The sequence below is a fragment of the Festucalex cinctus genome, chromosome 18 (assembly GCF_051991245.1).
Source record: "Festucalex cinctus isolate MCC-2025b chromosome 18, RoL_Fcin_1.0, whole genome shotgun sequence".
In the NCBI taxonomy this organism is placed as follows: Eukaryota; Metazoa; Chordata; class Actinopteri; order Syngnathiformes; family Syngnathidae; genus Festucalex; species Festucalex cinctus.
In genome coordinates, this window is record NC_135428.1 from 2,763,019 (window position 1) to 2,789,879 (window position 26,861).

General features: G+C 38.5%; 1 protein-coding gene and 1 long non-coding RNA gene across 4 annotated transcripts in view; one reads left to right on the forward strand and one right to left on the reverse strand.

The window, feature by feature from the left end:
• The window catches only part of med13a (mediator complex subunit 13a), a 101,046-nt gene that overhangs the window by 70,541 nt on the left and 3,644 nt on the right, over nt 1–26,861 (reverse strand). Inside the window, exon 1 of one of the 3 annotated variants that reach the window (XM_077504770.1) lies at nt 25,180–25,273. The exons of 1 other annotated variant lie outside the window; for it this stretch is intronic. Coding sequence is in view for 1 of the 2 variants with exons in the window: in XM_077504768.1 (XP_077360894.1) it covers nt 735–800 (66 nt within the window). In the remaining variant the exon portion in view is untranslated. Of the gene's footprint in view, nt 1–734; nt 1,370–25,179; nt 25,274–26,861 lie in introns of those variants that run through there. One more of the 3 variants, XM_077504768.1, reaches the window with a different exon arrangement.
• On the forward strand, nt 449–26,840 carry LOC144006097 (uncharacterized). Its single transcript, XR_013279743.1, has 3 exons — nt 449–512; nt 23,044–23,209; nt 26,777–26,840. It is a non-coding gene; the product is annotated as an uncharacterized LOC144006097 (long non-coding RNA).

Sequence of the window (26,861 nt, forward strand, 5' to 3'; positions counted from 1 at the left end):
TGCATGCCAGAGATTATATAATAATCAGCCCGGGGCCTCTGTGTCCTAGTTGGTGTGAATACTGGAAAATCTGGAGGAGATTAAGCCACTTGCGAACATGATGACAGACTACATAAATTATTAGAATTTGCCAAGTTTTTTTGTTTTTGTTTTTTTTAATCAAATAAATGTCACTCCCGCAACAACAAAAGTCATTTTGTGATTATTTCCCCCTATACTTAAAGCAGCAGGTCATGTGCTTTTCGTGGCAGTGGGCACTTTCTTAAAGTTTATGGAAATAGTTCATAAGTTAACAACGACCACGCCGAGGCGAAAAAGACATTCTGAGAAAGTGAAACTTTAAACACAGAGGAGCGACGCTTGCTGTTCCATCATATTTCATTTCCGTGCTAATGTGTTGCCATGTTTACGTTGGCAAATAATGTAAATAAAACGCCAAACGTGCCAAGTGGCGTGACCACAACAGTTTAGTAAATGGGCATCCGGTCGAGGAGGCGTAGTAAACGAGCACGGTGAGTGACACGCGAGACGAGTCGAGGTGTTTCTTCAAAAGGAAACATTATCTTGCAACATCGGCTGAGTGGGAAATCTCGTTGTCCCGAAATGATGTCAGCTCGACGGGCCGTAAGCCTGGCTAAGCTGCTATCAAACTGATGCCTCGGAGGCTAATGTTAGCTTAGCCGCTGCTCAGCTAGTTAAAAATGGCTGCTTTCCTTTAGTTTTAAATCTCTTACCAGACAGAATAGATTGGAATGGCAATCCTCCAAGCTGGCCCCGTTTGGTACAAAACAAGAACTCATCCTTCTTCACTCCGTGGTCCAACTCGCCATCATTTCACTTCCCGGGAAATAAAAGGGCAATGTCCAGATTTGTCTTTTCTGAGATGTTCAAGCTTAATCAGCGAGTAATAATTCCTGCAACATTTGGCTGGATGATAGTTCATTTAACAACCTTCCAATTGCAGTTCACCCGTCGGGGTTTAAAAGCGGATAAAATAGGTTATGTTGGTCTTCAGGGCGACATCTCAAAAGCATCCCAAGTTCAATCAAATTTTCCAGGAGGCAAAAAATGTTCATAAAACAAAAAAAAAGAAAAGCAGAGCAAAAGAAGCAACTCTCCCCCTCCCCCTTAGCCCTAAAAACGGTCTCAGCTTAAAAAATAAAAAATATTCCGACGCATTCCTCCGCGGTAAAATTCATTCTAAAAGCGAAATACATCCCCGGAAAAGCCGCTAAAAATGGCACCAGCCTCGATCCGAACAATGATTACGATCATGATTTCTGTCTCGGTTCCTGTTGGTTTCCATTTGAATTCATGGATTCCTTTCTTTAATGGCGGCCACAGGGACAATTCTGCCTTCCACAGCCGATTGGCTCATTCGTGGTCAAAGATTTGTCAAGTTCGCGGAAATTCACCACATTCGAACGGTATGTTCTTACAACTTCCGGTAAAATCAATTTGCGTAAAGTAGTTAGGGCTGCTCGAGTTTGGAAAAAAATAAATATAATCACGATTATTAGTAATTTAAGTAATTGAAATCATGATTATTCAAACGATTTTTTGGGGGGGTACAAAACTAGAAAATGTATAAGCGTTTAAAATATTAAAAACAATTTAAAAATAGAAACACAATAATTATGTAAGTTCTTTTTGGACCAAAAAGAATTTCTAATAATATATATATTATAATAATATATATTTAAAACGTTATTTATTTATTTATTTTTTAAAATTTATTTATTTATTTATGTTATGTTTTAACTTGAAGTTGGAGCGCAGCATGTGCACTGTGCAGTAGGACTTTTTTTTTTGGGTACAAAAGAAAATGTTTCAGCGTAAATTTAAAAAATATTAAGACAAAATGATTTGTAACGCTATAATTATGATAATTATGCAAGTTCCTTTTGGATTAAACAAAATTTATTGAATTAGGTATTTTAAATTTAAAAAAAAAGTGAAATGTATATATTTAAACATCTCAAAAATTAATATTAATAATCTTTTTTTCTACAATTATGCTGATTTTGTAATTGTGGCGTGTAATAATTGAAATTCTAACTGAATTTTGATTATTTGCAAATCCCGACTCATAGTGTTTTGTGTTTTCAAATTAATTGTATAAAAACAATACATTTACTTGACACCAATCATCCTCATCATATTTCATAATTTCAACAGAAGCTTATTGATATAGTAGGCTGCTTTGAGGTTTCTTGTGTCGGTGTTCGTTTTATTTTGAAAGTCAGAACATGCGTATGCGTTCTGAGTGTGGCGAACTTCACACTGTCGTGGTCATGAGGGCTGGAACAACACAGCGCTGGTGTGTGTGTGTGTTGCCACTGGGCCGGCGCGAGCGGCGCTACTGAGCAACAGATTTCGTTCCTGAATACCGAAGCCTATCAAGTTGCTCACTTTACACAGTGCACCACCTAGCGCACGTTATGTTGCATCTGCATTTGAAATTGTGCACCCGAGATGCATCGATCAGTTCTTTGTTTTGTTTTCATTCATTGAAATCACTCACATTCATTTCATCCCCAATCAATTTGGTCTGATTTGCTATAAATCTAATGGGACAGACAGGGAAACAGCATGCCATGTTTCAATGTGTAAGATAAACATAGGAGGTTTAGAGCACAAAAACACTGAATGAAATATGAATGGGATAAAGGGGACTAGAAGACGTTATGCAAATTCAAAGTCAAGGTAAAATACATTACGTCGGGTCGGTATTATCATCACCAGCGCTTCTATATTTACAAATAGTGAAGGATGAGGTAAATAATGATAACTACTTAATAATCCGTGTGTCACGCTGCAGTGTTTACAAGTGGGATCTTGTAATTTCCCTCAAGATAACTCATCCATGTTTAAACTGTGATGCGCAGCAGAAATCAATTCAGCTGCTCGCTTTTTTTTTTCTTTTTTTTTTTGCCAAGCCCTTCATTATTTGACACAGTAAATTAGAATTTGTCTCTCATTTGTTTGCCACCGAGGGCAACAATTATGCAAACACATTGTTTCTGGTCGAGATATTAGCTGGTTGAGTCACACGTTTCGCCGGCAGGGAAAGCCATGATTGGAATGAAAAATAATTGCAGGTATCTCTGTCCAGTTGAGTTTGCATGACTAATGTGCGTGCAGCATTTTGGGAATTTGTTTTATAGGCTATGAATACAAACTGTTATTGCAGCCGGTGCAATCTGTTCTAATTATTTATTTCACCAACACGCGGAGCTCTATCGCACTGTGGAAATATCGTTAATGAACTTTTAATAAAGCAAGCCATTAATGTAAAAAAAAAAAAAAATCCACCAAATGGTTAAAACTAAAGTGTCATCCTGTCTTGTAACTAGATGTTATCATAAAAATTCAGTCTGTTTATGGCACAATCAGCGTGTCATCACTTAAGCTAGCAGGTGAATTTGGTGCTTTGCTCAACCGACACCTCGACAAAAGTTGTTTTGAACAGCAAACGCAGTATAATCACTAATGTTATAATGATTATTAGTGCTTCATGAATGCTGTGCACATAACAATAACTATTTAAGTCAGGGGTGTCAAACTCATGTTAGCTCCGGGGCCGCATGGAGGAAAATATATCACCAAACGGGCCGCATCGGTAAAATAACGGTATACAACTTAAAAACGGTTGCCGTCAATTATATGCAGATTTTCGCTATTTGTGTGCCAGCCCTAAATGACGGAGCTCAACCGTTATCATATTGTTCCAAAAAATAATACAAATGCAAATGCAGTCACAGATCTGACAGAGACCGTTCACACCCTCGTTCAGTTTTTGCTCTGTGGTAGAACTAGGAAGCAAGAGTGTTCGGTATAGAACCCATGAAAAGCATGCACATAAAGTCCCAAGCCACTGTTACAAGCAAATAAAGTTCAACAACCGCAAGGAGCTTACAAACATAGCAGCATGCACCGTTTCAGTATGAATGGAACTCATTTACTTGATGCGAAACAAGCTCTCCATGCAAAGATGTTTATGTTCTTAAAAAAAAAAAAAAAAAAAATACAGCAAAACATTCTACTCAATGATGTGATGACTGAATGATGAATTTTTGGAACGACCCCTCTTAAATATGCACCGTAAATGATGCCATCGTGAGTACAACGCGCAACGGTAACTTGGTTGCCCTTATTGAGCAATCTCGGCGGCCCCACAATATCAGCTTTTATGATCCCATCTGATCCTCATTGAGGGCTTGAGCAGCTTTCTCGAGCTTAAATCTCCCCCGCGGGAACGTGAATGGTAATCGCTTACAGTGACTGTCGTCTTTTATTCTCGCTCCATTTTGATCCGAAAACAACCGTAGCATGATACGATCTTGTATACGACTGTTAAACAGTTGTCTTTGCGTCGAGAACGGATGCGTGTAGCAGATTTCTATCAGGTCTGCTGATTGTTTTCAATCATTAACTCCACCTCTGCTATGCCATAGAGAAACATTCCGTCATGTATTTTATGTCCGAGCGGAACCGTCGAATATTGGAAAAGACAACACAAGATAGTTTGGAGTTGGCAAGTGATTTAGACTTAGACTTGACTAGTCTTAAACATGACATTCTGATGAATAATACATTGTGGAATATAAATTAGGAAGCAAAATCCAGCTTTTTTTTTTTTTTTTTTTAAATCTATCCCAGGGGGCGGCCATTTTGCCACTTGTTGCTCAGAGCTCAGGCAACGACCAATCACAGCTCACCGGTTTTCTGAAGCTGCGCTGTGATTGGTTGTTACCTGAGACCTGAGCAACTGTGATGTCATCTTCAGTCGACAGCAAGTGGCAAAATGGCCGCCCCCGGAGATGGATAAAAACGGCTGGATTTTGCTGCTTAACTCGTATTCCACTACAACAGTTGCTTCTCAAATAGTGGGGTGGGCCTCCCCAGGGGGGCACGAGGGTCCATCATTTTTTTTATTTCTTTTACTGTCCTCGAATAAAGTGCAATTGCACCTCCACTACATTAGGGGGCAGTGGCGCTCTCATTATTGGCAGCGTGTGCGCAGAGAGCATTCGCTCGGTGGTGTAGGGGTTTTGTTTGCACCGAGCATTCGCGCTTTGCACACGGCAAAAAAATAAAAAATAAAAGAAAAAAAGAAAAAAGAAAAAAATACCAGCACAAATTATTTTATATTTTTGTTTTGCAGGGTTTTGTTTTGTTTTTTAATATTGTGCTCCTGAGTTAATGTTGGTGATCAGTTTGAATGCATTATTATTTATTGATTTTATGTCATTTTATTTTTCCGTATCATATGGTTTGAAATGGTCAGTCAAAAAATGTTTATAGTTTAAGGATTTAATTTTATTTTTTAATTTCAGATACTTTGTCTTTTCAGTTAATCTTTTTAGTGCCGTCAAAAGTTAGTGTTAACTAATTAATTAATCACCCAAAAAAAAATCATTGCATTAATCATGTATTAAAGCAGATTTTAATCACACGTTTACTTTAGCCGACAACGGATGCTTACGTTAAAGGTAGCACATGTTGCGTTTGAGCAATAAACATAAAACATACATTAAAGTAAAGCATTTAATAAATGTTTGCGTATGATATTCAGAATATTTGTTCATGTTAAACTATTTGGGACGTCTTTTTTTTTCTCATTTTAAATTATGCAAGTAAGATTAGAAAAAGGAGGATGAGCGTGTGCAGTGGATAAAAATATTTGAAGACATGCTCATAACAGTAAATGTAAAAAAAAAAAAAAAACACAAAAAAAGAAAAACTCTTTAAATTTGGCGGACAAAAAAAATGTCCATAAAAAGCCTTTTTTCTTAATTAATCAATTAATCGTGATTAATCAAAATTCTAAGATACGATTAATCTGATTTAAAAAAAAAAAAAAAAAAAAAGAATCCTTTGACAGCTCTAGTTATTTTCTAAAAAATAGCAAAGTGCTGGCTTTTTTTTTTACCTAAAAAATTATTTTCTGGCCACATTATAAAAGGTGATTCTGGGTCAGATGACACGTGTTAAAATGCACCAAAAAAAAAAAAAAAAAAAAGCTGCTTTGTGACATGACCACGCGCTCCAATACGAGTCTCTTCAGTGGGACGCCAAGCGGTGTTGTTCAGCGGCAGTTAGGCTGAGAGCTGCTCTTTGTTCAATCACATCTGCAGTTAAAAAGAGTGCAAAGTGCTCGTCAGCTCGGTTGGCGCAACAACGATTTGCCTCTCTTCTGTTCTGCCGGCGGCGGAGGTTAGCGCCACGTTCCCGCCATAAATGGGACGAAGGGTTACTCGTTGGTGAGCTTCTGCCCCCTCCTGTACACGGGACAACAATCCGGTTACACAAACACGGGCAGCGCTGTGCCTTTGTTGCCGTGCCGACTAGACGGGAGAATGTCTGCCTCAGAAAAGACCAAAGTCTTGCATCCCTGCTGCTAAACGATCTGACACACTTTTTCCCTGCTGCAGTCTTTTCTCAAGCGCTTGTTGTCAGGCTGTTGCCGCTCTTCTCCCTCTTCCATCCTCCCACTTTCATGCTTTTTAAAACACGTGGCGAGCAGATGGAGGAAAAGGGTTGCCTGTAATCCAGGGGTGTCCAAACTACGGCCCGGGTGGCCATTTGCGGCCCGCCGTCCATTTTTTTTAGTGGCCCGCGACATATGCTAAAAATGGCATTTGACTCAGTTCAAATAAAATAGAAACAAAAATGTTTGGAGATGGTCAAAGTAAGAAGGGAGGGTGTCGAAAAACACGGGTGCTATTAAAGGTTATTTTAGTTTACTAAAACGAATAATCTAAAATTCAAAACTACAATTTCGTTAATGAAATAAAATAAAAACGAAGATGCTTTTTAAAAAAAGAAAACTAACTGAAACTACATTTTATGTTGACAAAATAACTAAAAATAAAACTATAATTATAGCAAAAATGTCCTTCATCTTTTAATTCAATGCATGAGCCTTTGGGGATGATTTTAAATGTGATTTTTTTAGTAGATTTATTTTGATATAAACCGGAATAATGACATTGCGCCCATGGTGTTTTTTAAAATATTGTGCACAAGTAATACACATTTAAAAACAAAACAAAAAAAACTAAAATTAATACAGAAACTAACTAAACTAAAACTAAGCATTTCTTAAATAACTAAAACTAATTAAAAAAAAATAACAGAACCACCCTGAAAACTAATTAAAACTAACTAAATAAAAAAAAAAAAAACTCAAAACAAAAACTAAAATAAAAAATTCCAAAACTATAATAACCCTACTGCCATATTGCATATAAATTGGTTTATATACTGTAGCATTTTTCTAAATATGCAAAAGCACAAATACATTATTTGTCCAATTTTTAAGACTAAACACAATTTCTCTTCATAACATTATGTGGCCCTTGCGTCCTTCTGATTTTCTGTATGTGGCCCTCAAATGAAAAAGTGGTGGTTTGCTGTGGCGAGACAGAGCGCAATGGGGAAGTGAAGAGTTCAACTCAAGGGCGCGTTGAGAGGGAGGGGAAGGGTGGCTGAAGGGCTGTTGATGTCACGGAGCCCCTCCGTACAACAGGGGCCGGCCACGTTTTTCCAATTAGAGCCACGTCGGGCGCCTAATTGTTTAATTGAGGGCTGCGTGGTGGATGGAGGATGCTCCAGGGGCCCGCGTGCTCCCCCTCTCCTCATAAATCCCATCCACTTATGGTCAAGTCATGGCGCAAGTTAGGAAAAAAATGTTAATATATTATTTGTTGATGGTTTTTAAGCTGTTTCTCAACTCAACTTTATTTATAAAGCGCTTTAAAAACAGGCCTTGCTGTATACAAAGTGCTGTACATTAAACAGAAATCGGTTGTGCAGTTTTGAAGTGAGCATACAGTTTGTTTGTTTTTAATAAGAAGTAGGCAAGTGAATATAGAAATAAATTCATAGATAAATAAATAGAATAAACATCAAATTCATACACACCACAAAACACCAAAAACAATCTACCAGCCACTTAAACACTTAAAGAATTGTGATGTATTACGAATCCCAGTATTCGATTTTTGAGTAAAACATGCCATTTAAAAAAAAAAAAAAAAAAAAAAAAGAGCCAGTCTTTTGAACGGCTCTTTTACGCGAACGGCTCCCGAACGAACGGCTCCCCTGAAAGAGCCAAAAGTCCCATCACTTTTTGCCTGCCCTTCCTCATGCGTCAACCAATCAGCATCCTCTGCCACTTGTGTCTTGCCCAGCTGTCTAATTGTCAATTAGTGTATGTGTATTTAGTTTCTTGTCTCCGCGCTGTCGATTCATTGTGTTTCCCTCATGTCATGCTGCCCGTTTTTTTGCCCTGAAGTTCCCCCCACGATTTGCCTTGCTTGTTTTTTTTTTGGACGTTATTGTTTTTCCCAGCTAGATGCTTGTTTACCTCTTCGTTTTGTTGAATTAAATCCCTTTTTGATTGCACCTCTGCCTCCTCGCCTTGTTTCCCCGATTCACATCTCCAGTACAGTATCATCCACTGTATGTGTTTTGCTGCTCATAGTTATGAGGGCAAATCAAACCCTTTCATTGTATCCCTGCACCTCAACCTGCTGCCCGCCCACGCATTGCAAACACGCATCACACATGCGGGGTGCACGTACCGCTCCCTCTGGCCTCTTCTCTGTGATTCACGGGGGAGAGAGATGACTGCTCTGGAAGACGGTTTGCATATTCAACCTTCCATCCATGTGGAAAATGCATCGGCGTACAGTATTTTCTATAAACAAACACGGTATGCTTAACAAAGCAAGTCATGTCCGAAGACTTGTATGGCTGTCATATCGAAAAATGCAGAAAACATTGCTAAAAAAAATAGACGGCGGGCCGCAAATGGCCCCCGGGCCGTAGTTTGGACACCTCTGTTCTAATGCTAATTGCTGCAAAACAGAAGCAGATACAAATATATATTTTTTTCCTGATGAAAGAAGAGACTCCAATCTTTGTTTTGGTAGGTTCCATGTTTTTATAGCAAGAGAACACAATATTCTGTGGGCCTTGCAAAATTAGTCCAAATCCAGTAAAACAGCCAGGAGCGAATGAGTTAACTCTTTACTGCCCCACGTTATGGGAAAAAAAAAAACATAACGGTGCCATTTCGCCAATTACGAGCATTCATCAGATTCCGTCACATTTCATTGTAATTCCATGCACCAGCAGCCCATTGAAAAGAGACACAATGCTGCCATCTGCAGGCCATAGTTAGGTGGTGTTTTTGATTCCACAACCCATTGACCAGGCAGCGCTCTGCACTTTGACGTTGCTCCGTCCATTTAAGGGGGGGGGACAAAAAAAAAAAAAAAAACGTGGATGACGTCATTTCACGTTTATGGCAGCATACATCGTGATTTTACTAATAGTTATTAAACATTTTTGGCAGTCAAAGAGTTAATAAAGGTTTTTGAGTAACACAAATTTTGATCATGCCTGCTAGCATATTTTAATTTGCAGCGAAGGGCTGAAAATGTGCTTGCGCCAAACCGTGATGACAAAATTGTGCATTCGGCAAGTAATATATTGCAACTAGCAATTGTATATTTCCTGCCTGAAGCGTTCTACTTGCTCACAGCCCATCATATTATTGGCATTTATTTATTTATTTAATTTATTTATTTATATGAAGTTTCCATCCACTTGAATTCGACATTCCCCTCAATTATCTCATAATCCACAGAATAGACTTTTGTCTTCAAAGTCACGGGAAAAAAAAAAAAAAAAAAAAAGCAGCGAATTGGGCATCTCATGCAAGTCAACTTGCATTTTATCTCTGTTGCGAGCGACTGCTGGTGGGGGAATTCATGTCTGCGCCGCCGCTATCAAGAATTTCTCTGTGCATTGTGGCTAAAAGTGCATGCGTGGCCCTACAGAAATATGTTGATTCAAGTCTGCAGTCCGCGTGATCGTTTCAAGTGCCTAAAGTTGACGTTGCATTTGGTCACTGTAAACATAACTGTAGTGACGAGTTGAGGCGAATATGGTATTCAATTGTTACTTAGTTAGATTGGTCAATAATTAGTAAAAAAAAATGTCACCCACTCGTGTGGGCTGAACAAAAGTATACTTAAAAAAAAAAAAAATTGCGACTTACGAGGTGTCAGCCTGGACTTATCAATGAACAATCTCATGCAGCATCGTTGGCAGCTATGGGCAGAAATTTGTGAAAAATCATCCTACTCTGACTTTTTTTACTCTATTGAGAACCATTGTTGCATCCTCAAGCAAAAGATCGTATGAGGATGGGAGACGTGCAAAAAAAATCTTACGAAGGTGAGAGTCATAGGGCTGGGTATCGATTCTAATTTCCTGAATCGATTCGATTTTGATTCACGAGAGTTCAGTTCGATTCAATTTGGATTTTTCCAGATTCGATTCACTTCACTTCAATCCGATATTAATTATGCAACATATATATATTTTTTTTTTATATCAAGGACAAGATAAAATTCCAAAAACTTTTTTTTAATAAGTTCCCAAGTTCAATGAATGCAAGAAGCTCGCATGCTAAGGCATATTTGATTGGCTGTTACATCTGCTACTAGGGGTGTGCCAAAAAAATCGATTCATAAAAAGAATCGAGATTCTCATTTATTAATCGAATCGATATGTAATATCCAAAAATCGATTTTATTTCAATTCGAAATGAAGAAGAAGGGGAAAAGGAAGTTGTAGCCCACATGCTGTTTTTGTGGAAAAAAGCACTTACAATACAAAAATTAATAAATGTTAAAAAAAAAAAAAAAAAGACACTAATGTCTCTATTTGCGATTTTTGTCTCGCAAAGCAGACTGGAGTACATCATGAAAATGTTTTGCATATCTGTAAATTAGAGCAGAAATCATTTGTCAATCAAATCATTTTGAATCGAAAATCGATTCTGAATCGAATCGTAGATCCAAAAATCGTAATCGAATCGAATCGTGAGACAGTCAAGGATTCCCAGCCCTACCTACTACATAGCAACACCGGTCTACATACGATTCAAATTTCAGTATAAAACATGTGGTCAACGATCAAAGAGTGGGCGAAAAAATAAAGGCGGCATACTGTATTTTTTTTACGTGGAATATCCGGTGCCGATTTCAGTGTCAGTCATTGAAACATGCTTACTCTTATGCCTCATTCCCTGCGCGCCGAAACAAACATTTGCCCACATTTGCTTGCGTTTGTACCAACAAAGCTTTTGTGTCAGACCCTCAAAATGTCAAGTCCAAATTAGATTTACAAAGTGCCTTTATTTGCTTATTCGCCCTTCGCCAGCTGATTATGCCGCGCTCGGAGCATTTCAATTCAGAACACATCTTTTATCCTGGAGCCAAATAAGCGCAAGTGTCGGCCTCCAGTTGAAGTTTGAGCGCACCAGCGCTTCTGTGCGTGGCAGAGGGGTGCTGAGGAGGTGGTGCCTGGGGAAGGGAAGACAACATCGGGGGCATTGCAGGCTCACTGATGAAGAATGACTGAGGCACCACCTCGGGGGGGTCTTCCGGTTTTGGCAGCAATGAAATTAAAGCAGACAAAATGGTCAGTGCAGAAGGCATCTTCATTAATTAATTTTATCATATCTAAGTGATATTTCTGTGATTTTAAAACATTAAATGCAGTTTATAATGTTATTGTTTGCAAAAAAAAAAAAAAAAAAAAGAAGCATTCACGTTTTGTTTTATGCTAGCATCCGCTGGCTGCTTTATTTTTCGTACTCCCTTCTCAATCCTCTCTGACAATCCCAGAAGCCCCCTGGTCCCATTCTACTGTACATACAGTACCAAACGTCCGATCTTATCTTCATCAGTCTCGGCCTCACTTCATAGACGAATTGCCATTTTCAAAGTATGCGGTGTGGACGGGGGAGCTACGACGACAAACGTCTGAATCCGAAGCGATAGCGGCTACAAGCCACAAACACTCCAAGCGCGCGTGCGCAGCTTAGGGACGCGCACGCGCGCAAGACATCGTTACGGCAGATCGATTGACAAAATATCCTTGAACACACAATCCTTGAACATGCAAACTCCACAAAATGGGCCTGAGCCAAGATTCGAAACCAGAACTTCTCGACTGTGGGGCGGACATGCAAACCACTAGTGTAACGTGCTGCTTTAAACATTTGAATGGATGAATTACTGCCTAGCATTGTGTAATTGAAATGAAAACTTTATACATAAGGTATTATCATGATGCTACTTGATGCTTTTGAACTACTGTACATTTCTTCTTTTTTTTTTTTTTTTTACTGTTCTCTTGCCCTCATACTGTGTTGGATGAAACTGGCGCTTTTTCATTTGCCAAGGAGCTTGGCGCGGGAATAATTACCTGCCTCTATGATCAATGACCTGATTACTCACCAGGGACACACAAGACATCTGAAGAGTGCAGTCGCGTCTTGTGCTGCGGAGCACATTGCACTGTACGACATGAGGTCATAAGGAGACAAACATGTATACATACGTAAATATACCGAGATAGCACTCTGTGTCTTGCAAATCAATGCAGGAAAAAAAAATTGAACACGCGCGTGTACAAGCTCGACCAGAGACAAGGACACCCTGACTGCTGGGCTAGTGAAAAAAAAACCCCACAAAGATCATTAAGAACAATCCCTGACCTACATCATTGCAACAAAGTCTCCCTGTGCTCCATTTAATTTAAATTGCCCTGCTCAAGATGATAAATGTCATCCTGGAGGTGAACGCATGAGGAGAAAATCGGCTTTGAACAAGAAGTACAGGACATCGTTCCGTGATGTCCCCGAATGAACAGGTGACATCATCGTGCAGTGCGCGCGTCTTAACTCGTTCACTCGCCGCCATTGTCACATTTCGCAATCCCATTCGCTCCCGGCTGTTTCACTGGATTTTGACTAATTTTGCAGGGCTCACAGAAGATTAAAGAACGAATGGCCAGAAAAACAATAATATTCCTCCACGGTCCCCTCAAACTAGCGATTCCGCATTAACATAATGCAGCGGGTCTCCGTGCAATTTTGAATCCCCCATTTTAGACTCAACTTCAACGCTAATCAATAAATGCACTAAAGCGAGTTAGCGCCGCGCTCTGGGGCGCTAACGCGGATATACAGAGGTAATGATCTCCAAGTTCTCAAGCCATTGACCTTTTCCAGTCCCTGCACGTGTCACTGCGAATAACAACAAAGTGGTGACTTGGCAGAGAGAGACAGTTCACTGTAAGGCATTGCAGAGGGATCGGTAGAATGTGGCACAAGGAAGTTCAAATGCACGCAGGGATGTGTAGTTTATCATAAACCATTTTTTTATACTGTTTTTGCGCAACATACAGTATGACATGTTTTAAAGGAATACGTCACTCAATTTGTCATTTTCAGCAGTAAGAAGTTAATCTTGTGTCTATAATTAACTCATTTGCTCCCAATAACGTGTAAGTACGTTTTTTTTTATGTTTTAAGTGTCCCAAAGACGTATTTATACGTTTTATTTTTTATTTTTTTTGTTTTTTTAATGCTAGAGCATACAGGAGGCTTTGATGCAGCCTCTCAACTGCAAAGAACGGTTGCAGAAATAGTAGTTATGACACAAACGGCCAACAGGTGGCAGCAGAGCAAAGGAGATCAACCAGGGCCATGTAGAAAAAAAGCTCAATTACTTACAATTTGAAATAGATTTGTGAAAACTGATGAAACTTAGCTCTCTTCTAATGCTAATTGCTGCAAAACGGAAACAGATAGAAACATACTTTTTTTTCCTGATGAAAGGAGAGACTTTAATCTTTTTTCTGATAGGTTCCATGCTTCATAACAATTGAACACAATATTCTGTGGGCCTTACAAAATCAGTCAAAATCCAGTAAAACAGCCGGGAGCGAACGGGATTGCGAAATGTGAAAAGTCAACCAAGTCCAATATCGATCAATTATGAATTATTCATGAAATCTGTGTTTGAGCAGCTTCAGTAACTTGTGAAGAATGAAAGTATAATGCGATACCTTCAGAATTCACTGAATTGTTTGTTTTTAAAGCTTTTTCTGTTTTCTGATCATTTAAACGTGTCGTTGCTAACCTCCTCGGATAACACCAAGAAATTCCTGCTCTCTGGCGGTTGTCAAAAGCTTGGCGTGTGGGCGGACATCATTATTGCTCACTACATTGTAATTGCAGCTCTTTCGCTACGAAGCTGCTCAATAGTCTACCTTTCCGTAGCGTAGCGGGTGCACGTGTCCTGACAGCTCTTTTGATCGCACCGGGCAATTTCCCCACATGCATCCTGCTGTATAATTTCAATTCCCGCCCTTGGAGCTGTTCTGCAGCATTTTATTTAAAGTGGTTGCTTTCACGTGTGTAGTGCGACACATCTTAACTCTCCGACAACCAACCTCGCGGTGAGAGTGGAGCACGCGTGTCATCGTCAGGGTATGTTTATACTAATGGAGGCTCGGCACGCTAACGGCGTGAGTCATTGCGTTCCCACTGTGAAGGAGGTGATGCTTGATTATACAGAGATCCGTGCGGGGGGGGGAAGAGAAGAGGTGTGGCCATATGTCTTTTCTGGGAGCGTTCCACTCGCTTTGAGTCCTGACAATGCAAGATGTGGTAAGAGGAGAAGCAAATAAATGAAATCAGGCGGAACGAAGAACGAGGTAGAAAGTGTTAAGAGGACAGGACAAGAGAAAACAGAACAGGATAGGTGATGTGAGCAGACCAGAGGGAGGAAAAGAAAGGAGAGGAGAGGCCAGGAGAACAGGACAGGATAGGACAAGACGAGGGAGAGACGAGACGAGACGAGACGGTGGTCTTATTAATGGGATTTGTTTGACTAAAACAACTGCAGACCGTGCTTCCTAATCCATCATTGTGTCTACTTTCGATGTCTTGACAACCGAGCCGGTGTCGATCTCTACCTGGGACCGTGACCCGCTTCTAAGTCCATTTCAAATCGCAACAATCGCCAGTTTTGCAGAGGGCAATTTTTGCCAATGGGCCATCGGCGCGTGTGCGTGAACAGACAGTCGGTGTGCGCCTGCGTGCTTTGGATTGAGGGGGCCTGCCGGGGAAGGAGACAGACAGAGCGGCTCGGCTGAATGATTGCACAAGCCAGCGATATAAACAACACATGCAGATTTCCCCCCCGGCGCTGTTGGTTCTGCCTGATTATTTAACAGGAGCAACTGCAAGTGGTTGACATGCTTTCATGGGCTTTGTGCAAGTGTGCACTCCTCAATTATGGATGGGAAAAGTGACACTGTGACAGCTGTAGCTCTCAGGGGGTCGGAGAGAGTGAAGGAGGAAAAGCGAGGGAGTCGTCCGTCCCTCCTTTTAGCGGGAAGACGGGAGATAGTCTTCGACACAGATGTGACACTTAGGAAAAAAAAAGAACATGCCTCACCGCACTCTCTCTCTCTCTTCTTGTTAAATTAAATATGCTCTGAAAATGACAAGACGGTGGTGTGGGGGGGGGGTAATGAGGAAATTATTCAGAATCCTTGACATGCTTTAAATCAGATTACGTTCCTCCCCTGCTTCACCGGGCCCCCGTCGAAAAGACACGGACCAATCCGCTCCTTGCTTCGGGCGCCGCCTCCCACTCACACGCTCACAGACGCAGACGACGCGTTCCGTGATAGGTACAAAAAAGCTACAGTAAGACACGGGCGTGCGAGCGAGCGAGGGGGGGGCGGGTGAATTTTCCGCAGCAAAAACAGTGGGCTCGAGTCTCGGACCTGCTGCCATCTTGGAGAATCGTCACGTCCAGTGCTGGAGGTGCGAGCGGAGGCGATGAGCCAAAAGAACGTGACTCACTGCCAGATGGCCTGACGAATAAAATGCATGGACAATGGCGGACCAGAAATTTACATACACGCATTGTGTGCATGAATGTTATTTTCACTTATTCGATTTTAGTTTTGTCATGTTTTGTCAAACCACAGGGCTTCGGTGAGCCAGTCTGAGGGTTCATTGGAAGTAAAAAAAAAATTAAAAAAAAACCTGATATAGTTAATCAAAATTTTAATCTGTAATTAATTGCACAAGTTCCAAAGTTAACACGTGATTAATCGGGACTTAATCAGAGATTTGATATTTGTTCAAAATATTCTTAAGTATAGTTCCCAGTAGTTGGGGGCCACTTCTCTTTGTTCGGACAAATGTTTATTGCATCACTTTTATGGATGTCACGATAAGGGCAATATCGTGATATTAAAAACTGCCACAATATCGTCGTCATCATGTTCACAATATTTAAAAGGAACACATTTGTTTAAAAAAAGTCAAGTTTATTTCCATTTGTGCAGTTCTAGCACCCTCTAGTGGCCAGTTTATTAGTGCAATTTCATTTTCATTTGGGATGTTTTGGCCTTCTATGTTTAAAATCTATGCTAATTGTCAGATGAAGGGGAACCGAATTTGCTTGTGAAGCGATCAATGTGTGCTTGCATTACGAAGTAAGTGCCTCAATATTGTTTTTAGAGATTGCAGTTGGTTTATATGCATTGCTGTTATGTACAAAAGTACAATATTGTGCTTTTTTTAGTATGAGCTTTTTTTTTTTTTTTTTTTTACACAATATTGTGATCTTTTTTAAATATCAACAACGCCCCCACAATATTGTGATAATTATCGTATCGTGACCTTCACATCATGATAATATCGTGTTGTGATGTCTGGTTATCGTTACATCCCTACTGACTTTGATATTTGATTCTGATGGGGAAAAAAATGAAAAATACGCCCTCCTTGCTAATACGATCTCTATACAAATACACCGGCAGTAGAGGCCTTTTGTTTAGCAATAAGGATTCTTATGAGAGACATCTTTACTAGGGCACCCACGCACTTATGTGACAATAAATTCATGCAGACTTGAGTGGTTGAAGGGAACTTATAGGGGAAAATATACATACAGTAGCTTGTAAATGTAAAGCAACAAGAATCTGATCCTCCAACGCAAATTGAGGCGAAGACTGTCTGCATGCAATGACCTTGTGCCACGATATATGCTAATATATGTAAATTAAGATGAGTGATTGCATATATGTGTGCGTGTTTCGTGACGTACAATATGCGGGTAAGTGGATGCGTTGCGTCGTCTTCATTGGATGTGGGTGTTGTCATACATGACGCGTCGTGGCATCAAACCAAATTCAATTCTCCTTCGTGTGATTCTTTTTCCATGTGAACACGTCGTGCACGTCCAATTCAGGACGGAGCATGCTCGTGTAATAAAAAGTCTTGTCAATGAATCGAATACGATCAATAGAGAAGGAAAATTGAAAATGACCGCAAAAGTGGCTGTTCCGAAGTGGGAAGACAGGTGATTGGATGGATTCATGCACACGCACACTCGCATAGAAAATTCTCTTCAACATTAAAGTTATTAGGGGTGTGAATTGCCTAGTACCTGACGATTCGATTCGTATCACGATTCACAGGTCACGATTCGATTCGATACCGATTAATCCCGATACGAATTTATAAGTCGATTGTTGCGATTTTTTTTCATATACATATATATACATACATATATACGTATATATATGTGTATATATATATATATATTTCAAACAGGTTGTAACCTGTTTCATGTTTGAACAGCATTAAAATAAAATATTAAGGCTTAATGTTCCGTTCATATAACATTCTTCCATGCTCAAGGTGTGAATCCTAACCCGAAGTCAGACGTTTTGTTGAATATTTTTCCATTAAAAATGGAAGTTTAAAAATCGATTCACACACAAAAAAAAAAAAAAAAAAAAAAAAAACAGATTTTTTTTTTCTTGAATCGATTCGAGAATCGCGCGATGTAGTATCGCGATATATCGCCGAATCGATTTTTTTTTTAACACCCCTAAAAGTTATGGCTCTTTTTTTTCGCCTTATGATTCCAAGTCTTCAATGTGATATCAATGAAAAACTTGTGCCATTAACTTATTGAACATATAAACAGATGAACAGCAGAGATAAGGAAAAAAACAAAAACAAAACAACAATCAAAAGAGAAGAAAATCCCAATAAAATAATCATTCAATCAATCATAACTTACATGTTCAAAAGGGAGTAGGAAGAAGTTAGAAACTTATCTAGCCCTACCCCTTTTACTGAATATATTTAAACTTATTTCATTATTAATAAAATTTTAATTTACTATTATAAAAAAAATAATAATAATAATAATAAATAAAATATATAACCCAAGTTATATATATATACAAGTGCACTTAAACATATTCACATTTACCAAAAACATATATACATAAATTTACTAATCATATACCATAATACCTATCTAGATCATTTACACATACTCACATGTACAATTTTCATATTCTGGTCTGACATAGATAAAAAAAATTTAACTTTACTTTTAAACATTTTTTTAAACTCCAGCATTGAGTCACAATTTTTCAGAGCAATTCCCAAATGATTCCACAGATCAACACCTTTTACAGATACACACCTTTGCTTAATATTTGTTCTTGTTTTGGGTTTTTTGTACACACTTGTACCCCTTATATCATAAGGACTGTGTCTAATTTCAAATAACTTCTGAGTACTGTGGCAGAGTAAATTGTTATAAACTTTATACATTATTTGTGCTATTTTAAAATCCACCAAGTCATAAAATTTCATTGCATTTAATTTAATAAATAGTGGATGTGTTGGTTCTGTATATTTTGATCGATTAATAATTCTTATAGCTTTCTTTTGCAATTTAAAAACGGTGTTAGTATTTGTTTTATATGCCATTCCCCATAATTCCACACAATAGGTCAAATAAGGTCATAATAGTGAACTATATAATATATATAATGATTTCATGTTTAAAACATCCTTACTTTTATAGAGTATCCCTATGATTTTTGACATTTTCCTTTGAACAGTTTCTATGTGTGGCTTCCAACATAATTTATCATCGATAACAACTCCAAGGAATTTATTTTCATTCACCCTTTCTATTTCAATTGAATTCACCATAATTTTGACTTGAGTGATTTGTCTAGTGCCAAAAACTATTAACTTGGTTTTATTTAAATTCAATGATAATTTATTCACATCAAACCAGTTTTTTAATATATTCAATTCATATATATATATATATATATATATATATATATATATATATATAATCAATTAGTGTAGCTGTATCGATTGTTATTCTACTAGGTTTTATAATAACAGGAAATAAACTATTACTATACATCATATTTATAAAATCAGTTGTTTTCTGATGTCCATTAGGATTTAATAAATCAATGTTAAAATCACCACACAATATTTGCAATTCTTTATCATTTGTATAACTAATAACTAATATCTGTTAACTTATCGTTAAATGTATCAAGACATGATCCTGGTGTCCTATATATACACAACTTATAATTACGTTTGATATATTTTTTATGTGAACTTCAATAGTTACACATTCCATTACATTATCCACAGTAGTAGTTAGATATTCAATTTTACTACATTTGAAAACCTTATCAACATATATTGCAACTCCTCCTCCCCTTCTGTTTTCCCTTTTCATTGTAAACAATTCATATCCTTCCATTTCTATATCGCTTATTTTCTCATTATCAAGCCATGTCTCTGATATGGCTATAATTTGGAATTTATTTATTTTACTCAAGCATTTTTTAATTTCTGTACAATTTTTATATAGACTTCTACTATTAAAATGTATGATTGAAAATGCACGAAAATCCTTACTTACATTTACATTGAATTGCTCATTAGTGTGGTACTCGCAGACAAGGTCATAGTTGTTACTACATAAAAATTTATCTGGGTCAATGCCATTTTCTGGATCAGATGTCTTATGTTGCGTATAATCAAATATTTGTACATTTTTGGTATTTGGGTATAGATTTTCCATTCTAGTATTTGTCAACTTTTCGTCATCAAGTGTACTGTGTCTTCCTTCATTTTATTGCATACTGTGTAAAATCAGAACACAAACAGAATGTTCTTCGCTCTCCTTTTAATTCAGTCCAGCTGTGCTAAAAACGATCCCAATTTCAGAATCCATTACGACTTCCAGACGAGCTGCCGTTATTTTTTGGGGGGAGGGTTTTGACTTGCTGAGCACTTTGAGTCACTTTCTGACAGACCACAAAGCATGCGCTTATAAATTAGAGGACAGATATGTGCAATTATGTAATGTTTTCATTTCATATGTATCCAGCTGGCTAGTGAAGATTTCGAGAAGGAAGACGAATGGTTGTCAGCAGATGTCCAATATTGTAGACGCTCAGGGGTCTAAAATAATAATAATAAAAAAAAAGAAATGTGGCTACAGAATTGACGCACTCCCCCCCAAAATTTTATAAATATATTGTCAAAATTAGCACGTTAATTTCAAGTTCCTTTTACGCCCAAAATTTTTTTTTTAACACAAGATTAATGACCGCCCCGGACATAGCAACCAATAGTTCCGTTCATTGTGATGTTATCATCCGCCATCTTTGCCTCCCTTTTCAAGCAGCTGCAGGTGTAGCTGGAGGTCATTTCTCATATTAACATTTTTGTGATCCTGTGAGAACGGACTGGAAGAGCAAGGGCGGAGGACATATTTTATGCATCTTGACTTCATGTGAAGCGTTAAAAAAAAAAAAAAAAAAAAAAAAAAAAAAACGAAGAACGAAAGGCTGTGCAAGGTTATCGCCCGCGTTTAAAGGCTTCAACCTTTATGGGAACTATAGCACAAGAGAGCTTCAAGTGGGCTTTTATTATCCATTTAACTTCAATGAAAGAATGTAACAGTGATATTATACAACAAAATGGTGTCAGGCCCTCCTACACTTTTAAGCCTTTCAACAACCTTAAGGGGAAAGCCTTGTAATAATGCTGTTTTTACACGAGAGATCATAAATAGCTGATGTTGCCGTGACGCACTATTCCATTTCCTTACACAACAAACCGTACGCGGATAAAACGTCGACCCAATTCACAAGTTGATGAGCTGCGGAAAACGAAGTGTTGCTTGTTTTCATTTTTGCGCCGGTAAACGGTGCGCACCGTTTACGGGCAATACAAAGACGACGCGTGAAAAGGGGAACGGCGGGACGCGGGTCCTGAAAAGCCCTCGACGCTACCTGTACTGCTGCGTTGAACTCCCGCCATGGTTATCGTAATTAGCTTTTTGGCAATCAACACAAGATTATCTGCTTAATGAGCGGGAAAAACAAATTGTATCCGTCCTCCTAGCGGAGGAGCTTTCGAGTGATCAAACACGGAGCGTCATTAAGAATCACGCTTTACAAATTAGCATTGAAGATAATCAAGTTGAGGTGCGGGGTAGGCCTACTGGGACAGGAGCTTTTTGAACAACATATTTCATTATTACCGCGGTATAGACAAAGTTTTATTTATTTAGTTTGCCGCATATATTTTGCAGTTCAACTTGTTTTCCATACAAATTCCATCAAGGACGAACAGAAGCATGTCATGCAGGTTACATATTGACCAACAGCCCCACTAGTCTAAATATGGTATTCTGCGTGATATTGTGTTCGTGTGGAATATGAGTTATGAAGCAAAATCCAGCCATTTTTAGTCATCTCAGGGGGCGGCCATTTTTGCCACTTGCTGTCGACTGAAGATGACATCACAGTTGCTCAGGGCTCAGGTCATGATCAATCACAGCTCACCTGTTTTCTGAAGCTGAGCTGTGATTGGTTGTTAGCTGAGTCCTGAGCAGGGTTATAATAGTTTGGGAATTTTTCCATTTTAGTTCGTTTTGAGTTTTTATTTATATATTTATTTATTTATTTATTTTATTGAGTTAGTCTTAATTACTTTTCAGGGTGGTTCTGTTAGCTTTTATTAGTTGTAGTTATTTAATAAATGTTTTGTTCTTGTTTAGTTTTAGTTTCAGTATTAGTTTTAGTTATTTTTTTAATGTGTATTACTTGTGAGCAATATTAAAAAAAAAAAACTATGTGAGCGACATCATCTGAAGGTGCTTTTCTATTGGCTGCTGCTCGATGATGTCACTTCTTTGTGACGCATTTTCAAACGTCATTTTTCTGGATAATATCAAAATAAATCTACCAAACTTAACCACATTTTAAATCATCCTCAAAGGCTCATGCATTAAATTAATGACCAAAGACTAAAATGAAGGACATTTTTACTATAATTATAGTTTTGTTAACATAAAATGTAGTTTCAGTGAGTTCCGTTTTAAAAAAAAAAATTATTTTCGTTTTTATTTTATTTTGTTACCGAAATTGTTTTTTTGAATTTTAGTTTTTTTTTTTTCGTTAACTTTTAGCTAACTAAAATAACTTTAGTCCTGAGCAACGCTGATGTCATTTTCAGTCGACAGCAAGTGGCCTGACTGATTCAGTGGGTAAAAACAGCTGGATTTTGCTCATAACTCATATTCCAAAAATGTAATATTAATCAGAGTGTCATGTTTAGACTAGTGTGGTCTAGGACTTGAGACTATAGGGTTGACTTCCCCTTGAAAAAGATGTTTTGCTCCTTGGACTTAATGAAACTGAGTGGAAAGTGTCAAACATGATGTGTAAAAATATGTATTATCTGGAAGGGTGTAGAATGCACTTCGCTTCACAAATATCGCACTTTACTGTACTGTACTGTATTGTATTTAATTTAATTTATTTAATTCAATGTAATAACCTTATTTATTTATTGATTGAATTTTTATTTTATTTGTATTATTATTATCATTAATTAAATCTCTGGTGTAATAACCTTATTTATTGATTGATTGAATTTTGTTTTTATTTTATTATCTGTTCTTATTGCTGCTGGAAATGTAAATTTCCCAGAGGGAGCCATCCCAAAGAGATCCACAAAGTCAAGTCTCAGTCTAAGTTGTGAAACGCGCATTTTCATTCCTATTAGGAACATGTATGTTAACCTCAAGTCACCTGCACGCCAATAAAGCCGCTTTCAATGCCGCACCGGCTTGACAGCTGGCTGTTAAATGCACCTTGTTATCATGATTTAAAGCAAAGGTGGAGGATGGCGTGCGCCCGCCAGGACCTTGGGAGAGATAGGACAGTGAGGGAGAAAGAAAGTGTATATCAGACAGAGCACAGCCTCATTTGCATTCTCCACAGACTGAGAGCAGCAGCATCAAGCATCACCGCCGCCGCCGCCGCCGCCAGGCCCCGAGGGAGCCGCTGCTGTTGCTGCTGCTGCTACTCTCGCCCTCCAAGAGGAGACGCCCAAGCTGCTCTGCTGATGAGCAAGCACGATGAGACGGAATGCAAACACAAAGACGACGTAAGCGCAACGGGGGAATGTGGTTCGATCAGTGCTTCTGAAGCCTGTTGGAGGAACCGAACACCAACAGATTCCTATGCGCATTCACCAAATCCTTCCTTAATTTTTTAATTAAAGAATAAAATGTGATTTTCAAATACAAGACATGGTGAACAAAATGAACAGGGGGAGTGGCCTTTTCATCAAATTTGACAGTTGACAAACATTTGTTCAACAACAGAGTCATGTGACTCCACTTTTAATTGACATATCTGAATCTGGAAAAGATGTTGGAGCCTATCCCAGCCGGCTATGGGTAAAACAGGCGGGGTACACCCTGAACAGGTTGCCAGCCAATCGCAGGGCAAGTAAAAGACAAATAAGAGAGTTCTGATAAATTAACATTTAAGAAAATAAAAGTAATCATGCTAAGTTATTGTTTGTCGTATTTATTCAGTTATTTACTTTTGGTCATTTAACCTTTATTTAGCCCGGAGATATAAGTCATTGATATAAATGACAAATACGAGGGAGACCAATACAGAACCCTGTGGCACCCCCTTGTGGACAGTAACAGACAAATAAGCCAGTTAATTAAATGTAACTTTCTAAGCTATCTGATAAATTAACATTTTAAAAATAATAATCATGCTTAAGTTATCGTTCGACTTTTTTTTTTGTTTTTTTTTTGCCTTGACTGGCCGGACTGATTCAGGATACATTTTCCATTTTATTCAACCTTTGACCAAACGTTTGCTGTCTGGCACTTTTTTTAATTTTTTTTTTTTTTTTATGTCAAATATAATGTGTATTCCACCTTTACAAATTGCAGCCCTCGCTTAAGAGCTCAACAACACACAAGGTCAAACAGCAAAATCCATAGTGTTAAGGTGAAAACACCGCCAAGCAGCCCTAACTGAACAGGAAGTCTGCCGTTTTGTTCACAAATCACGAAACGAGAGTTCTTTGGACTTATGTTTTACTGTGGGCCTTGCTTTTTACCACAGACATACCGTAGAACTAGTGAGACAAATGTACAATGAAACAAACTTAGCTTTCCAAAACAGAAAAGATAAAATACAAATAAAACATATACGTACCACTTTGGCCTGCTAGTGAGCAAACGGGTACTTGTGCGACTTAATTCGCTTCTCTCAACTCTGCAACTGTCGCGACGTAGAGCTGCTGTGGCTGCATCGAACTACTGCCTTGCTAGTTGCTATGCTAACGAAAACAGGAAGTGACCTAATCATACTCAAAGTTAAACGTAAATTTTACCCTTTTAATTTACTTACAAGCTAATTATTAATGACTAGTCCGACTAATTATACAAAAATAATAGGAAAATAAAATGCACATAAACAAAATACGTTTGCGCACTCCTCCTACTGGCGAAACAGAAAACAGCAACTGCTTCAACCGTTACATGTCAGATGCCAAGCAAGCACAGTTGTGGGATGCCCCCAATTCCGCAGACTCCCGCTGGGCCACACAATGTTCGTGTGCTGCTGTAATTAAACGCGGACCACCAGTATACACACATAACACGCGCGCGTGCTAATTGCAAGCAGGGGGCATTCTAATCATTATCGGCTAAATTAAAGCAATCAATTGAAAGGGGAGAGCAGCGGAGGAGGAATCCATTCATGGTCCCCACAGCCCTGCACACAGACATGTGTCAGCCATTTAATCGCGCAAAAGCTTTCCGATTTAGGACACGAGCAGCCTTTTAATCACCTTGACTGTTAACTAGTAGCATGCGTATTTAAAAAAACACAAATACATGTCAGCTAGTCCATGCTTCTTCGCTGCAGCTTGGCTGATACGTGACTGCATTGCTGTGCACATCTGCAAAGCATTTCCTCTCATTTCTCAGACTGAGCTGAATGTTCTTCAAAATGGGCCAGGTAATCTCCAGTTTTTGCCCCAAAAACATGCCTCTGGATCCAATTCCAACATTCCTGGCCTTTTTACAAGTACATCATGCCTACCTGTCACCAGGGAGCCCTCTCGCTTAACTTTCTCCCACTGCCGCCCAGCCGGGCCAACTGTTGCGCCATCTCGGGGGGCAGATTTAGCGGAAGTGCTGGCTCCTGAAGAATGCAGGCCCACTGCTGTCGCTGCCACCCTCTGCTCAGGATTTATTAGGAATGGTGGCGTTGGACCAGCAGGGAGGGAACAGAAGCAGCTCCGTTGAGACATGACATGCCACGAATTGGAAACATTGTGATGCCCCTTTAAAGGGAAGCTTCCTCCCTGTGTTTGAGTTCAGGCTGAGGCCCTGTTAACACTGCTTTCCTGGAAAGCAGGTGCTTTTATTTAGGGGAGGAGAATTAACCTTGCCAGAAAGTTGAATTCTCGCGGTATTTGTTCAATTTTTTTTTTTTTTAGGTCGGATCAATCGGGCGCTGTTTAGGGCGGGACATGCAACTGTGACGAAACCAGGAAGCGCTGATTAGTGATGTGACGTTCACGAACGAACCGAATCTTTTGAACGGCTCGTCATTGTGAACGATGGGAACCGGGTCTTCGTGGGGAGCCGTTCGATTCACTTCTTTTGTTCAGGTCCTTTGTGAGCGCTAATTAGCAACAAATTGTAATGGAAGAAAAAAAAAAAAAAAAAACAGTTCCGCTTTCATCATACATGAATAATGACATACTGGTAATTTGTTGGTGTTTTAGTTTAGAGTCAGAGATTGAAGATAGAGAAGTCGTTTCAATTTGTCATTTAGCGAGCTGGTTCATGATGTTATCATAGAGCTCCCCCTGCTGGATAATGAAAATACTGTCCAACTAACCGTTTTTAAAATAATGTTTTACACTGTCTGGTATATTGTCATAATTATTTTAATATAACAACTTTTCCATGCTTGTAACGCTGCAAGACCATCATAATAATATAACGGGGTGGGGGGGTTTCCATTGTGCTTAAATTTAATCAGCCATCACACTCTCAATAATCCTCCACAATTTGACTTATCACTTCTTTAGATTCGTATTAATTTAAATGCAAGACATGAAATAATTCCAAATGCAATAATTTGGGGGTGTGGGCGCCTGAATGCAGAATACATTGATTAGTTAATTGAAATAAACATTAATGAATGAGATTTATTTATTTATTTATTTATTTGTGTATGTATTTATTTATGCAGCCTTTCTACTGCTTGACCCTCTAGTCCGGTAGGTGGCAGTATTGCACCAAAGGTTTGTTTGCCAACCGTCATTTAAAATTCACAAGAAGAGCATAAGCTAAACTAATCAAATGAGACGGAGAAAAAAAATCACAATTCAACTAAGTACAATGTCCATAAAAAATTTTTTTTTTTTTTAAAAAGTCTGAATCTAAAAAATAATCTAAAACATGATCTTGAAATGTACGGACTCTCCGAGACTGGTTGTGTGTCTTAAATCCATTAGCTAGCTCCTTCCTAAATATATTTTTTAGTGTTTTTTTTTTTTTTTTTTTTTTACCTGTTCCAGTTAAATAAGAAACACCTGTTCAAACTTAAAAAAAAAAAAAAAAAAAAAAAAAAAAAAAAAAGTTACTTATTTTTAACCATTATTTCTCCCTCTTTTCATCTACAGAATATTTGTTATAACGAAATCCAAATGACCTTCTGACTGCCACGCTTGAAATGAAATATGCAGTACACGCACATCTACAAATGGA